General features: G+C 51.5%; 2 protein-coding genes across 3 annotated transcripts; both read right to left on the reverse strand.

The window, feature by feature from the left end:
• Nucleotides 1-8,290: 8,290 nt before the first annotated feature.
• LOC119103112 (ATP-dependent RNA helicase vasa-like) lies at nucleotides 8,291-10,006 on the reverse strand. The gene is made up of 4 exons (XM_037226564.1): nucleotides 9,953-10,006; nucleotides 9,155-9,335; nucleotides 8,522-8,718; nucleotides 8,291-8,305 (listed from the first exon to the last, which is right to left on the reverse strand). The coding sequence occupies exons 1-4, from the start codon at nucleotides 10,004-10,006 to the stop codon at nucleotides 8,291-8,293; spliced, it is 447 nt and encodes a 148-aa protein (XP_037082459.1).
• Nucleotides 9,213-14,951, reverse strand: LOC119102593 (uncharacterized). 2 transcript variants are annotated; one of them, XM_037226026.1, is made up of 8 exons: nucleotides 14,656-14,951; nucleotides 13,904-14,224; nucleotides 13,149-13,301; nucleotides 11,449-11,614; nucleotides 11,036-11,103; nucleotides 10,446-10,565; nucleotides 9,898-10,032; nucleotides 9,213-9,335 (listed from the first exon to the last, which is right to left on the reverse strand). In XM_037226026.1, exons 1-6 carry the CDS (start codon nucleotides 14,855-14,857, stop codon nucleotides 10,537-10,539), a joined length of 939 nt encoding a protein of 312 aa, XP_037081921.1. In that variant the 5' UTR covers nucleotides 14,858-14,951; the 3' UTR covers nucleotides 9,213-9,335; nucleotides 9,898-10,032; nucleotides 10,446-10,536. The 2 variants fall into 2 exon arrangements, with proteins under 2 accessions (XP_037081921.1, XP_037081920.1); XM_037226025.1 differs by having other exon boundaries at nucleotides 13,823-14,224.
• Between the last annotated feature and the right edge of the window lie 516 nt (nucleotides 14,952-15,467).

Below are 15,467 nucleotides of genomic sequence, written 5' to 3' on the forward strand. Positions count from 1 at the left end.
AGCCGTGAAAACGTTGTACCTCTCCAAAACCACCACAAACGTACATTTACCATACGTTCCATCAACTTACAAATGCATGGTGTCAGTGAGATAGGGCGATAGTCGGCAGGGCCAGCCCCATTCTTACCAGGCTTCAGCATGGGGGCAATGTATGACTCACGCCAAGACTCCGTAAAACCTCCATTCGCCCAGAGTTTGTTGTACGTTGTTAAGAGGGCCTCAACTACTGAAGTGGGGAGTTGCTTAAGCATGGCGTTGTGAACTAGATCCGGACCCTCTGCCACGTCGCGCAGCGATCCGATCGCGGAAATTAGTCCGGCCATTGTAAAAGGTAAGTTGTACGACATCTGCTCCGTCGTGCTGAAGTCGACAGGGGATGCCTCGCAGCGGATCCGGTGACGTATGAACTGTGGGACGACATTGCTGTCACCGCACCGTTCGGAGAATGCGCGGGCGATTTCATTTTTTTTTTAAAGATTTGATCCGAACCCTTTGAATGGATGGATTTCCGGGATCAGAGCTCACGCTAAGCAGTGCTTGTTGTGTGAGCCCTGACCCCTACCATCCGATCGCGCAATTCCAGGCAACGGCAGAATTTGGTGGCGAAAGCTTTACGTGCCGCAATGCTCAGCATGGTCCGTCCTGCCCTCTGACATCAACTGATCTTTAGCGCGACCGCTGCCACCGGCCGCAGGCCATACCTGTCAAGGGCAAATAGCGAGCGCCCTAAAGCGACTCGAACCCACCCCGCCACGGGCGGGTGCATCGGAAGGCAGGCGCTCTAACCAACTGAGCCACCGGGACGGACATTTGCTGCGTCAGCTGGGTGTATAATGTCACGTTCATTAATACAGAGCACAGGGTGTGGTACAGACGAGTGCTGTCGCTCAATGCGTTTGATCCGTGACCATACATTGGATGCAGGTGTTTGGCAGTTTAGTTGGCCGACGTACGATCGCCACGATGCCCGCTTAGCTTCTAGAATGGTGCGTCTAGCAGCCGCTCGTGCCCGTCGAAATGCAATTAGGTTCTCAGTCGTGCTCCGACGGTCAAACTTCCCAAAGGCCCTCTTACACGCACAGATGGCGTCCCGGCACTGCTGCGTCCACCATGAGACCGGAGGACGACGATGGCAGCCTGACGTTCGCGGTAAGCACCTTTCTGCAGACCGCAAAATCAACAAGGTCAAATCTTCTACCGACGGGGGTTCACTCGCTGGTTAAAATAGTAAGGGAATGCTCGTCCTCGCTTGAAACTCAATCCAGCTGGCTTTCTAAAATTCCAGCGCTGTGGTCGAGAACCAAGGAAAACGTCAACCGGTACTTGATCCAGATGGGGAAGTGGTCACTTCCCATTGATCGTCGGCACCAATCAGTCAAAATGCTGATCAGTTGTGGCTCAAAAGACTTAAGTCGATTGCCGATGCCTGCCCCGATGGGAGTGTAAAATGGGTACGGTGCCCGTGTTTACAGAGGCACAGCGAATTTTTAATATATGAGGGCTTCGCAGCGTTTCACGCGGGTGTTTATGTTGACACAACCCCCACGCTGAGTGGCGAGAATTAAAATCACCTAATATCAGGATAGGCGGCGGAAGCTGAGCCACCAGGTTTATCAAATGAACGGACGGAAACCCGGTCCCGGAGGAAAGTAGATTGAGCATATGGTGATCCTATGACAGTTTAACAACACTTTGACTGCGATAGCTTGAAACTCAGTGTTTAAAGTCAGCCTTGTGCAGACATGCTGTGGTGCAAGGCGAGGAGAACGCCACCATGCGCAACAGGGTCAGGTGGTAAGTCTCGCCGCCAACCAGCATAACCGAAAGACCAAAAACGCTGTCAGGTGCCAGTTTTGTCTCCTGGAGGCCTATCACCACCGGACGCCGCTCGTAACGCATAGTTGGAGATCCTGGTAGCTTGTTCGACGCCCCTGCAGTTCCACTGTAAAACGTTCGTCATGGAGCTAAGAGGTTAAAACGGTCCTTAGCTTCCTATCACTCCGCGGCATCGACGCCTACCGGAAGGGGGGGGGGGGGGGGCATGTGTTTGGGTTGTTTAGGCTAGGGGTAGGTTAGATCCTTGCTTGCTAACCGTGGTTAGTACCGATTCGTGCTAAAACTGGCGGGGCTTAGGATGCATAGATACTAAACAACACGGCCCGGTAATCCAAGGCTGAACAGAGGAAATGAGGCTATCTGGAGGTGAACGTCGTGAATTTCTTTTCGTTCTATGGGAGTGGAAAACCTTCACAACTTTGGCGTCCCAATTCTCACTTGACTGCGAGTTGCTTCAAGGGCGCAGTCGGTCGGTTGGTGGTCAAGGAGGAGCGTGAGCAAGCGTTTAACGGAATGTTCCACATTTGAAGATTTTGAGATAAGCATCGGATATGATGCCAAAGGTTTACTTGTAACTATTGGGAAACTTTCAAGGTTCAAAAACGACCCTAAGTAGCATAATTTGAAGTTTAAAAATGCGTCCCATTACGTCATTCTTTGATGGCGTCATGGATTCGTTGTGTGACGACAGCAACATCTGTTTCCGTGCGGTATCCACACCTCAGGAACATCTCTAAATGCACGCAAGCTGATGCCAGCCGCCGTTTTCGTGGTAACAGCTGCGTCGGCTGCGTCTGGTGCGGGGTAAGTGGGCGGTGTTCAGATTGTCTTGTTCCTGGGCGAAGGAAAAGTTTGGTGAACTGTTTGACATGCGCGACGTAACAATCGCCAGTTTTTTGGGCAGTTAACATATATCAAACGCATGGTATGCTGCGAAAACCGTCAGATATTGTTATGAATCCCATACCGAAACTTGTCGATGAATGTCGTGTATCGTAATGCCGGATTTTTGACCTATGTTTGCCTGCTGTGCGTAGTCCTTGCATCAGTTTTGCACAAAAGTTTTGTGATTTATCTTACTTATCAATTTTTACCACAACAATAACAATACCTTGACAACTAATTCACGGCAATTTAAATTTATTGTTTATTTTTGGATGACTTCATTTCTAGTTACAAATAACAAACACTGTTAGTGATGCTGCTGTGTTTATTTTGTTATGGAACCCGTTTTTTTATTTTGTTTGGTGATTACCTCATAAAGTAATTTGCTTCTTGTGACATCAGTATCAATGGGTATCGGCAGCCACGGGGCCGTGGCCGAGGCCGCCTGCCACGCCCCACCCGACCAGCAGCTGTAAGGTGTCTGTTTCAGGAGGCATCTGGGTGAGCAACCCCTGGGGCTGGTTGGTGACATGTTCACTTCTACTTAGCTTTTCACACAGTGGTCTGATTTTCCGGTCTTACATTTCTGTACCATTGGTGCACATGCGGTTTATTTGTATCTGTAGGTCCTATTTGTTTAATATGCACATGCTGTCACCGCATTTATCAGTTTCTTGAGTTTTGGGAGATGCTGATGCATTTACACAAAGAATAACTTTGTGTAAAACAGTTGTGCGCATTGGTTATGCTGTTTGGGTGGTGGCTTCACTTTAGCAGATGATTGCATGACACATGTCATGTGAACATAACTTTAATCAGTCATGATGCTTTCTCACAGAATCTAGCCTAGCCGTGATTAAAACTTCTGCAAGTTGAACTAGGGAGTGTGCAGTTGTGTTGTGTGGGTGTGTGTATGTCAGCGTACAAAATCATGCTTAATTTCAATTGGCCCAACTTTCCCATATCAATGTAAAAATATAGGACAATGTCAACATATGCTGCATAGTGGTCTCCTTACATTTGCATTGTCATTATGATCATGTCATGCCCCACAGGGCCAGAGCAGTTGAGGGGGCAGCCTCGGCTCAAACCTCTCGTGCTAGGGTAACAATATTTTATGCATCTCCTGAATTTGGGTATGTCATCAGAAAAATTAATGATAATGGCTTCACAAAGTCACGGTATCAAGACCACCTGCCTTCAGTGCATACATGTGTGCTTGGTCTGCATGGTCAGGCTAACTGGGCAAGTAATTAAACAAGTAATATTACTGCCCCCGTATGATAACCATCCCATGTTTTGCTACACACACAATGTACTATAAAGCAAAATGTTAGATGTTATGGTCAGTAATTAATGCTAGAATTGGTGTCTTCTTTGCCTTGAAAAAAATTGTGTCTTCCTCACCGTTTTAGGCAGTATGTTTCACTGTTAAAGCGATGTTGAACGTCCTGTTAAGTATATGCATGCCGTGCTGTGTAGTCATCCTAACTTCCATCAGGAACTGGTGGCGGAGTTGGCCAACGAACATCAGGCCAAGAAGGTCCTCTGTGACCTTCTCACCCGCTACCCTTCTCTGACATGGGAGGTGCGAGCCTCCTCACTGCCCAGTGCCCACCCCGGAGCGTCGCCTGGAATAGATGCAAGCACCTGAGTGGTGCACCTGCACAAGGTGTGTATTATGATGATTGACCACATGGCATGTTAAGGCATATTCTTAACTGTAAATGTATTGTGTGTCTGTATGTGTCCCCGTTGAGCTCTTCTTCTGGCCTATATATGACATGTTCCGACCAAAAGAGGCCACTGTTGAGTGTGTTAAGGGGCATTCTGATCTGCAGAAGGCATATTATTAACTGTGGAGGCCTCATTTCCGCCTGTAGAAACCTTTTCTGATCTGTTCATGGCTCACCGGCTGTGGAGGGCCTGTGCTGGCCTGTATGGTCTACACTGGTCTATGAAGTGTCAATTTGTCCGTCAAGTCCGTCCGGTGATCCACTCCGGCTTGTGACGGCCGGGGGGTGCACGCGTGCGTCGGACCGGTGCCCGTCTGACGGTCGCTCCCGCCGGCAGCTGCTGTACGACGTGGCCGCGCCGGACAACCTGATCCGACTAAGCACCAAAGAGAAGGAGCAGGGCAGTGCTCCTGCAGGCACGGCGGCCGGGCATGACGTCCGAACTGCAGCGGCCGGCGCCAGGTCCTGCCGTCTCCGCCCTCCCACACCGACCACCGTGTGATGTGACCGAACATTGTGAGCGCCGTCTGTGGCGCGCGGGTGACCGGCGCGGGCTGGCCTGACGGCGTCGGCGTCCCCCGGCAGGGTATGCTGGAGTACCGGGGCCACGCGGCGGCTGCGGACCGGCGCGGCATGGCGCTGGGCTGCTCGTCGGGCGGCACGCGCCGCGTCGGCCAGCGCTCCATATCCAGGCTGGTGCTGCCGGCTACGCGCGAGAGCCAGGGCACCGAGCTACTGATGGCCGGTGGCGACCGGCCCGGCAGGTGAGCGGGCCACGGGCAGGGGTCACGCACGGGTCAGGTCAGCGGGGCAAGGGAGGACGGAGGTCAGGTCAGTAGGCAGAGACAGGAGCAGCGGCGGGCGGATGTTAAGCCGAAGCAGAAGCCACGTCGCATGGGTGTAGGTAGCGAGAGCGGGACGTTGACGGCGGCGTCCACTCCTACGGTGGCGGCAGTGCGTCGGCCGCCGCCGCGCTCTGGCCCTGAAACCTCTGTGTCGAGAGGCTCGAACGGTTACACGCCGCCGTCGCCGATGGCAGTACGCTGCCGGTGAAGCCACTTCCCAAACGGCAACGCTCGGCCCGATATGTTGGCGTCGGTGCCCGGCCGACGCCGTGCTTACCCGCACCCTCTGCCTCCGCTGCCGACGCCAGGAAGAACACGCACAACTACCACGAGCAGCTGCACATCGTGCCGTTCAAGATGCTGACGCGCCTGGTGACCCCGGATGAGAGCGCCGCCGGCGACCCGGCCAACGGCGAGGGCCCCATGAAGGTGGACGAGCAGTACATGCCGGTCAGCCCGCGGTTGGCGCAGACGGCGCGGGACAAGCTCGCCAGGTGAGGCCCCGGCTCGGACGCCCGAGCTCTGGCAGAGTATTGCGGGCCGTGCGCTGTGGCTGGTGTTGTCAGCTGTCCGGGGCTGCGGAGGGGGCGTGTCTGGGCCGGCTGGCGGAGACTTGCTGTCTCCTGCTGTACTCACTGAGAGTCGAGGACGAGCCGCGTCACTCGTGTCGCGTCTCGCGCAGACCGCACACTCGCCTATTTTGGAGTGGGTCATGCCGGGCTGTAGGCCTCTGTCAGTTGTTACGTGACAGCAATGAACAGCGGTGTAGTTTCGCAAAACGGGTTGGGGGATAGTCAATGAAAAATAACGCATCCCCCTAAAATGTGCCAACGAACAGGGTTTTCCTTGGATTTTGCTACCTCTCTGCTGTCGGAGGAGGCGCCGGACGCGGCGGCCGTGCTGGAGCGGCCGCGAGCCGAGGGTGCCCTCACCGATCGGGACGCCTCGCACGTGAAGCAGCTGATCTCGATACTAGAGGACGCCGGCGAGCTGGGCATGGAGCCGGCGCAGCTGCTGGTGCAGAGTCGTGCAGACCGGTGCAGAGTCGTGCCCGAGTCCGAGGTGTACCAGACCCCTCTCTAACCCCCGTTCCGTCTCGACTGACGGTGTAAGATCCGTGACTGTAGTGCGCGCACGGGCGCCGGGCCCTCTGACGCACCGCTGCGCCGCCCGGGCAGGAGGAGAGCAGCCTGGCACGGCCCGAGCTGCGGCGTCTGGTGGCGCTGACGATGCAGCACGAGCTGCTGCTGCGCGGCGGCGTCACGCGCCCGCTGTACGTGACCCGCTCGCTCGGCCAGCGCTGGGTGCTGTACTCGTACCACCTGACGCGCCGGCAGCAGGAGTCGGCCGCCAGCAGCCTGGCCGCCGTCGGCGGCGACCTAGCCTCTTCTAGCCGCAAGTAGGTGGAGTCTTGTGTGCTGCGGTGGTGGCTGCTCCCCGTGGAGGACACGGTGTGGTTTGTCGCGTGGGCTGTCAGGTGCTGTGAATACGTGCCATATGGTTCCCGTTCTGGCGTTTACACGTTCTGAGGCAGCTCCGGCATGTCTCTGCCAAAGAGGTAGTGGTGGTGAGCTCGCTGGTGTCAGGCTGATAGCGTCTAAAAATTGGATGTTTGGCACATCCGTGCGAGATTTGTTCGAAGTTTGTTTTCTAACTCAACTTCATTAGAATTTATGATGTCATGTATGGCGTTAGAAATGTGACGGGACTTGATGGAGTGAAGTGATGAAGCATGGTATAATTATCCAATCTTTCATCCACATTCGTCAAAAATGGTTTAGAACCTTTGTTATGGGAATCCAAACAATGGGATGAACATGATTGGCGGTGAATAGCGAAGCTCCCCCGCCTGTGTCCGTTCCGCTTACGAGGAGGCATGTAGGATTGCTTTTCGAGTGTGGGGATTGCTATAGAACGCGCCGCACACGTTGCTGGGGAGTGCAAAAACTGTCGAAGCCAACATTGTAAGGCAACGTGATATTTGAACGCAGTTGTCAGCGTTAGCACTGAGTCCATTTCCGCTTCGCTACGTATCCAAGGTTAGCGAGTGCTTACGAGTGTTTCAGCGCCATATGGCCGCCCTCTGACGCCGCCCCGTCTGGGCCCAGCAAGGACATGCAGCCGGTGTTCTTCCAGACTGCGCCGCGGCGACGCGTCGGCGGCTCTGTGAATCGGCGCGTGCTAGACCGGCTCTCCGGCGCTGTGCTCAGCCACTGCATGACGTGGCCGGCCTGCCCGCTCGCCGCCGCCCAGAGCCACTTCCACCTCACGCTGACGGTAGTGCAGACGCGCCAACTGCTGGAGGTTCGTGCGGCCTTGCTGTCGCTCCGCGGGTCGTCTGCCTCCACCCCGACCCCCGGCTCTCAGCAACCTGCGCAGCCTAGGCGCGGCCGGTCCTCCGTCGCTGGAGGCGCGGTCGCGCAGTGTGCTACGTGTCAAGCGTGCACCTCACGCGGTAGGCGGGGAAGGCTGCCGTCTGAGCAATGTCTGTTCTCCATCCAGCGGCGCTAGGGCGCGGCCATCCGTCTAGGAGCAACCAGGCTTTCCGGCTCATGCTTACCGTGTGTTCGTCGCCCCAGACCGGGCCGTCGGGTTCATCGCTTCTCAATCTACCCGCCTTGCTACCGTCGGTGCAGCGCCGGCGCGCCCAGCTGCCTCGCGCACGACCGTGCCGCGCCATTAACCCCCTCCCCCTCCTCCAGACCCTGGAAGAGGTGGGGTGCGCCGCCCTGACCGAGAGCAGACAGGTGTCCCGCGCCACGCTCTTCTCCAAGCGCCCCGATCTCGCCTGGTTCAAAGGTGAGGACCCGCGCGCCGCCACGTCACGCCTTGCGGCGGGTGGAATACCGTACTCCTGGGCTCGTCGGATCTTGGTGTAGAAATTGGATGTCGCTCGCCGGGCTGGATTGTGCTGGAGGACCCTAAATAAGCCACCAGTGTTTCTAAACGCTGCCGCCTGCGTAAATGGACGCAGTTGACGCATCAGCGTCATGCCTGGCGCCTCTGTCGTCGCCATTGGAGCTTAACGACGCACTCGACGACACACTGCTGCTGAGACCGTATGAGGTCGCTTGCCTCTCACCCTGGCAGGAAGGCACCCCTTTTCTCCCCTCCCCCTCCCCCCCCCCCCCCTCCCCCCCCCCCCCCCCCCCCCCCCGCTTGGATGTCGCTTGACGCGTACGAGCCGCCGGCGGCACCGCCGAAGTCGGCGCTGCCGGCGTCGCGCTGCAGGACGTCGGGCACCTCCTGCTCGGCGCCGGCCAGGATCTTCACCAGGTCGGCGGCCAGCGCGCTGTCGTAGAAGCCGATGGCGCTGCCGGTATTGCCCGCGCGGCCCGTGCGGCCGATCCGGTGTACGTAGTCGTCGATGGCCCTCGGCAGGTCGTAATTGACCACGCTGGCCACGCCCTTGATCTCTGGGGGAGGGACGTCGGTTAGCCGGGGCTGCGCCGCGTCATGCGGATGCAGTGGGAAAGGTATCCGGCATGTCGCAACAGTCTATTTAACATAACCAACAAAATAACAAACTACTACCAACGAATTAATCTCTGGTAAGCGTTGTGCTAATGCAAACTGGATCGGGTTACTGTTGGATCGGGGACTTTGCTTACCGCTGCTTGCTTTCGTTCCGATCTTTTCTGACATTAATATGGATTAACTCCCAACGCAGGTACAATAATTGCTCAGGGGAGGGCACAACAGTTCGACCTCTGTTTGATGAAAATCTCGACGACGCCTGATCACGACGCGCCACACAACACGCCTGGCGTCCAACCACGCAGCGTTCGCTTTCGGCCACAAGTGCACAAGCCCCGCCGACAAGGACGGCCCCAGGGCGGCGGCCACACTCACCGTGGCCGCGCGAGGCCACCGACGTGGCGATCAGCGTCGGCGTCTTGCCGTACTTGAAGTCAGCCAGCGCCTCCTCGCGCTCGGGCCGCAGCCGGTCGCCGTGGATGCTGGTGGTCAGGAAGCCGGCCTGACACAGGTGCGACGCGATGAAGTCGGCCACCCGCTTCGCCTCCACGAACACCTGGCGGGGAGGGGCAGGCGAGGTCAGACGGCGGCACGGTCACGCGGCGGTCGTGGCCTCACGGCTGAGGGTCACCCATGGACCCGGTCCAGGTCGCGCTCGGTGCAGCGAAAGATAACGAGCGGTGGAAACATCACGGTTCGACTAGGCTTTAGCCCAAGGCTTCAGCTTATGAAGGTCATATGCACTATTAGAGGAGGCTGACCACAATCCGCGAATAAATTTACTGAGCCTTAATGACAAGCTGAATACCCATCACTGCCGTTAACTAGCATTGGCGCTGGCTTGAAATCAACAGTGTTGAAGTTGTTTTGGTCTCACTTGCAGGATCTTAGCTCGGCTCGTGCATTACCTCACGACAGCGACGCGCGCACGCGCGAGCGACAGGATTACCACTGCCCCGCGAGTTCGGGCACGAGTCAGCTGGTGATCCGTCAACTGATCTGACGGGTCACATGACCCGGCGCCGGGAGACCTATATCCCAACAGAAAATGCTACAGTTGCGATCAATTTTTCTTAATAAAGAAAAAGACATGCACATCATTAGAATACACTACTTACATCGGCGAATGAAACGTCCGTGATGTACTCGGCATGGCCAAGTGCGCAGCGTCACCAGTGTCGCCATCGCCACCCACATTGTCGCCTCCGGCTTGCTCCCTATCGCCATCGCCACCACCAGGTTCCCTCAGGTACCTGTAGTGAAATGAAGCACTGCTTAAAAACGCAAAACAGGGGAACCACAGGATGAACATGACTGAAAGCTGCGGATTTATTTTGCACTCGCGACAATCATGCGGATGGCAAACTCCATTCACAGGCTCGGAATTAATTGCTGACGTCTAATTTAATTCACACGTCCAGTAAGGTAGTAAGGTGCAGCATGTTTGGAACAACTCACACCGTACTATAAAGATCTTTGAGATACGAGAAAATTTGCATAGAAAATGGGTGATAACCTCTTCCTTATAGGCTTAGGCACCTTTGCAAAACAATCATAGCCAAGTGCAGTACATACAAGCACTGCCACTGAAGCTGTGTGCACGCTGCACGGTACAAGGTTGTGTAGTCGAAACAGCACTCTGCTGCCTGAACAAACAAATGGTTACCCTTTAGCAAGGTGCAGGATGGTACGCTTGACTGTTGGTAGGCCGGCCTTTCGCATCGCACGTCGCAGGATCATGTGCGTACTGCTGGATATCACCAGCTTCTTGCTTGTTGCCGATCGTCTGAAACATAACACACTGTGAAATGGAAATTGCAATAGACTACAGATGTGGAGTAAATACCTATGACGATGACTGCAAAAAGTAAGGTGGGGACTTACTGGTAACTTTGCTCTGGCTTTGGACCGTAGGAGCAAACAAGCTGCATTAATGTTTTATACAGCATTGTCCATACAATACTACATGCCAATGTGCAATTTCACTAATTAGACAGATTTCAGGCTGCTAGTCCCTTTAGTCATCAAGGTGTTTCATGTAGTCCTTTAAGTCCCTGTACGTCTTGCAAGTTCCTTGTGTTTGGCATGATATGATCATTATAAGACAATGTCTAAATAAATCATTATTGCAAATGTAACCATCTGTACGTCATTAATGCAGTTTGTACTATAATTTTTGTAACACAAGTTTCAATCTTCTTGTTCAAAAGTAAACTAATTTTCCACATCCAACCCCCCCAAAAAAAACACTCTGACCCGGATTCTGGTCTTCGAGATGGTGTAGACACAGGAAGCACTGGGGTGCCTGGAACACCTTCCCTGTGCTGAAACAATTCAGGCATCAATGATCAGTATCAGAAAGATTAACAATGAACAAAGCTGTCACACAATGTACAGGTTGTAGGACAGCACTGTGGCATGTGCGACAAGTATAACACAAAACGATGTTTTGCTTGCATCATATAAATGTTGATGTCAGAAATGACTGCAGCACACTGAAATGCATGAATGAATAATGACTGAATGCAGACATGGAAATGAATGAGACAAAAGGTGATCACAGAAACGCCATGTGTGTTCTAATGTTGACTAACTTCAAGCCTGAATGCTAAGGCTAAATATGAAGTGTCTGACAAAAAGAAATAAAGAAAACCTAGGCATTCACAAACCTGCAGAGAGGGCACAGCATCGGCCCCAGGCTTATTCCTTTTGGCTGCCAGGCAGGAAAAGGCATATGATGGAGAATGTACCTGATGCACTCTATGCCCCGTCTTGAGAACACTGATACCACATGCATCAAGCCATTTCTGTTGGTGACCTTGTTGAACTGGGAATCTGAAAAGACCACAATAATTGGGAAATTTGATTACTATACAATACAATGGACATCTTGCACTTCAAATGAGTCATGCAAATTGAAAATCTCTGCCCTCAGTGTGTGCGTTAATCCTTGTGCTAAGTGGTGATTCATCAGGAGTACATCTGAGATGCAAAATGTCCGACTCATTTTAAAATGCCAGTCATCCCAAAGATAAGTAATACAAGCTGAGGCCATGCACCCTTGAACTTTGCAAACTGTGAGTATGGTGCATAGCTGTCACCAAATCTAGTTAATAGTAAGTAAATTTAGTATTTTAAAATAGTGGCAGCAGCATGGCAATACCCAAACAATGTCATTGCTGGAATATGACAGCTCGGAGCTCAGCCCAGTGCAAATCTTATTACAGCACATAGAGTTCAGTGCGAAGATGAGCACAATGATGATTCCTGTAATCTGGAACAATGGAATAGTTTTTGACTGATATCCCTGATCCTGGCCTGACTGACAAAATCCACACTGTTCATGCAAGTTTATGCAAGTTTATGCAAGTCATCTGTTTTTGAAGTGGTTACATCAAATAGCCAAGGTGTAGCCCCATGATGGTAGTGAGATAGGTAGGAGATGGAAACAAAAGCGATGGCGATGATGATTATTTGGGCTTAAGGGCGCACCAACTACACTGGTCTTATGGTGCCCATAACCTAGTGATGGAAACAAGTAAAAGTATTCGAACTTACTCAAAAATGTTATAAAAAGCTACTTGCCAATGTGCCATACAATGTCCTCCACCAACATGCCATACTTGACCCTAGTCAATTACTCTCAAAATTAATATTTTGCATATTTTTGCAGCAATAAAGTACACAAACAAAACTATTTCTGAAATTGGTGGCAACCGTAAGACCAGCTCCTAGCACTTGCCCCCGGCCCGGTCCCGGTCGGCCAAGACAACGTCATATGGCTTAACTAAGCCTATCAGACCGCTGACCAGGGTGATGGCTTTGTCGGTTGCTCATCCGCCCCAAGCCTCTGATAAGAATGTCACTGCGCCCGATGGTGATATGCCTAGAAGAAATTTTATGGTGCTATGGCTCTTATAATTACTCCACATTTTGGCCCTTGCGACAAGTGATTGTGGCCTTTCAGTGAAAAGTTCAAAGCAATCCACAACAACCCTAGTTTTTCTAAGCTCTGTCCCTGCCAGACGAAAGCAGGATGGAAGGTTTGCTCGCACAGCTTCTTTTGTTGGCCAAATTATGAACTGTTTTGCAACACTGGCTAGGATGGGTAGACGTGTTGACAAGATCGTCCCTATGTACATCAGGTTGACATTTAGCCTGTACGCAATGTCTTTACTGTTTAAACCTAGCTTGAGTTTAAGTAATACAGCCAGAAACGTGGATTCAGCTGATAAGCCACGAAACTTACTGAGGCCAGAGACGTGCATGATGCGTAAAAGGAACAGAAATGCTGCAAGAGATGGGACACCAGTATAAAACTTAAGCTTCTCCTCATTTCCACGCAGTTCATCAAATGGGTCTACTTTACATGATTTCTTCAGCTCCTCATTCTCTGCTTTGAGAGCAGCATTTTCTTCAGTCAGACGTTCATTGGCGTCCCGGAACATGTCGATGATGATTCTCAGGCGCTTCACATCTTCTGTTACCACAGAACAGCCACCATCTGTATTTGTACTTGCATCTGTGAATCACAAAATAATGTGTGCCTCAGTGCCTGAAGCTCCACAGACAAGAGCGTGCAGCATCTGTAGGCACACTGACCTAGTAGCTGTTGGTAAACATGGTTATCTTACACATAAGTCATCACTTTCAATTTTTTGAGTCTACTGGTGTGCAGGGTTTGTGACTGTTTGTGCTTGTGAGGACATTGCAATACTGAGAATATCTGGGACAAAGTCACAAATGATGGAAATGGTTCATATTCCTTGTAAACCTGATGAGTACTATATCTATTTGGTATAAATATGGTTTGGATCACATCTTCAAGCGCACAACATTGTCCCAAAATGGTTAAGCACATAGTATTCCATAGAGCACTGAGCAAGGGCTTAAGCTGCAGTAAGACAAATGTTTGGACCTACCAGTGACAGAGACCTAAGTGAACAGCCTACACAGAGCATAGGTACAGAAACAAGATGAAAGGGCTTTGTTTAAATACTACATATGATCAAACTGACCTCTTCTATGAATATTCATATTTACCTGTAAGAACACTATCAGTGTAATTGGTATTGCAGAACCCGATACATCCAACAGCAAACATCATGAGTTGTTCGCCATTACCTCGCATGGACACATGGATTTTTGCTGTTGGCAGTTGGGCTTGAGTCTGTGACCCTTCAGCACTTTCACCATCTGGAACTATTTCACTGAAGTTGAATGTGTCTTCCACTTGCTCACACTTCCCAGCACCTTGTGTTGTTTCAATTAGGGAATCAACTAACACACAGTCAGTGAGGGCGGACCTCTGGGAAATCTTTTGTGCCCTACGGTATCTTCGAAGGTCTTTCTGTGGGTCGCCAACAGACATATGACTCGCAGGGAATTCAAATTTGGATGGCACGTAGTCTGGATGCTGCTTGTCCCACCACCTGGCAGGACATCCTGAAAACAAAAATGCAAGTGTTAGTATTAACAAGTACGGTATTGCAATCAATTATCAAATAGTTGTGGGTAAAAGAGTTAGTATATCAAGTTTAAACATGAGACCATAACCAACTTAATGTCATATATAACGTTATCCACCAAAACGGTAACAGTTATGTTGATGTGACACGTGTTTTCCCGGTAGCCAAAACTATAAACCTTAGGAGATAGGTATGACATTATAGTGACATCACGCAGTGATTTTACCAGTAAAACTATGAACTAGTCCTAAGGAAACCCAAGTCTCCTTGGACAATCTTTTTTAGGCTGCAGCAGTGAAAACTACTGCAAACATTGCAGCTAAAACTTAACCAGTCTGTGTGTAATCCACGGCAACTAGGACCATTTCAGTTTACCAGTTTGGACAATTCAAAAGATAGAACCTTGACCTGTGTCATACGTCCAAGACACGAAATGCGTAGAACATATCTTAGCGTCCTTGTACGGCTCCCCTTTCCTTCGGATCGCCGCCAGCCAAAGCCTTCTCCGCTCCTGATCGCGCTGGGAGGTAGGAATGCAGAAGAATCGTAACTCCTCACAATCTTCCTTAATGCTATTACTGGTGCAACCAAAAACATAGCAAGATGGCATGACTTCAGGCCAAGAAACCAGATAACCCCGGCTCTAACAGTCCTTTGCCACGCTAGCTCTAACGGATTTCTCAAGCCCTTCGAATTCGGATTTCTATGGCCTTGGGCTCTAACCAAGGCATAAAAACACTGTTGAGACGGGGTTATATTGTGGCGCATCACCCCATTCGGGATTGTCGCATTTGATGACGTTACCAATGGCGAAATGTAAGCACTTCTATTCAGCTGACGCGTGCATCTGCTTTTTAAATACTTTGTTTTATTTTCGAAAGCATTTTTGCTGGCGTGTTTGAAGGCATTTTTGCCATTTTTGCGGGGCGCGTCCGGCCGGCAGATATTCTTGCAAAATTATCCGGAATATTGGAAATTTTTCGGGATGACGTTTGGCAGTGCCGTCACGAAAAATTGACCGATAATTATCCGTAGCGACGGAGAACCCCGGAGAATTTTCAGAGCATAGTCAAGACGAAGGATCTGTTTTCGCCATGCATAGCTATGACTGTTGGCTGCGGATGGCGTATGGGAGACTAATCTGGGGGATAATTTCAGGACCGGTCGAGTGTAAATGGAAAATCTCCATGGATGACTATCGAAGAGATAAGCATTCGTTG

Source organism: Pollicipes pollicipes, unplaced genomic scaffold, assembly GCF_011947565.3.
Source record: "Pollicipes pollicipes isolate AB1234 unplaced genomic scaffold, Ppol_2.1 Scaffold_5724;HRSCAF=6776_pilon_pilon_pilon, whole genome shotgun sequence".
Classification (NCBI taxonomy): domain Eukaryota; kingdom Metazoa; phylum Arthropoda; class Thecostraca; order Pollicipedomorpha; family Pollicipedidae; genus Pollicipes; species Pollicipes pollicipes.

Excerpts from the sequence above, each read along its gene's own strand:
- LOC119102593 (XM_037226025.1), bottom strand. The coding sequence starts at position 14,857 with ATGCCATCTTGCTATGTTTTTGGTTGCACCAGTAATAGCATTAAGGAA. Across the intron at positions 11,615-13,148 it reads TGAGGAGCTGAAGAAATCAT|ATTCCCAGTTCAACAAGGTC; the intron begins GTAAAGTAGACC and ends TGGTCTTTTCAG. Across the intron at positions 10,566-11,035 it reads TCTCGAAGACCAGAATCCGG|ACGATCGGCAACAAGCAAGA; the intron begins GTCAGAGTGTTT and ends GTTATGTTTCAG.
- LOC119103112 (XM_037226564.1), bottom strand. The coding sequence starts at position 10,006 with ATGGCGATAGGGAGCAAGCCGGAGGCGACAATGTGGGTGGCGATGGCG. Across the intron at positions 9,336-9,952 it reads GGGTGGCGATGGCGACACTG|GTGTTCGTGGAGGCGAAGCG; the intron begins GTGACGCTGCGC and ends CCTCCCCGCCAG. Across the intron at positions 8,719-9,154 it reads GGTGGCCTCGCGCGGCCACG|AGATCAAGGGCGTGGCCAGC; the intron begins GTGAGTGTGGCC and ends TCCCTCCCCCAG.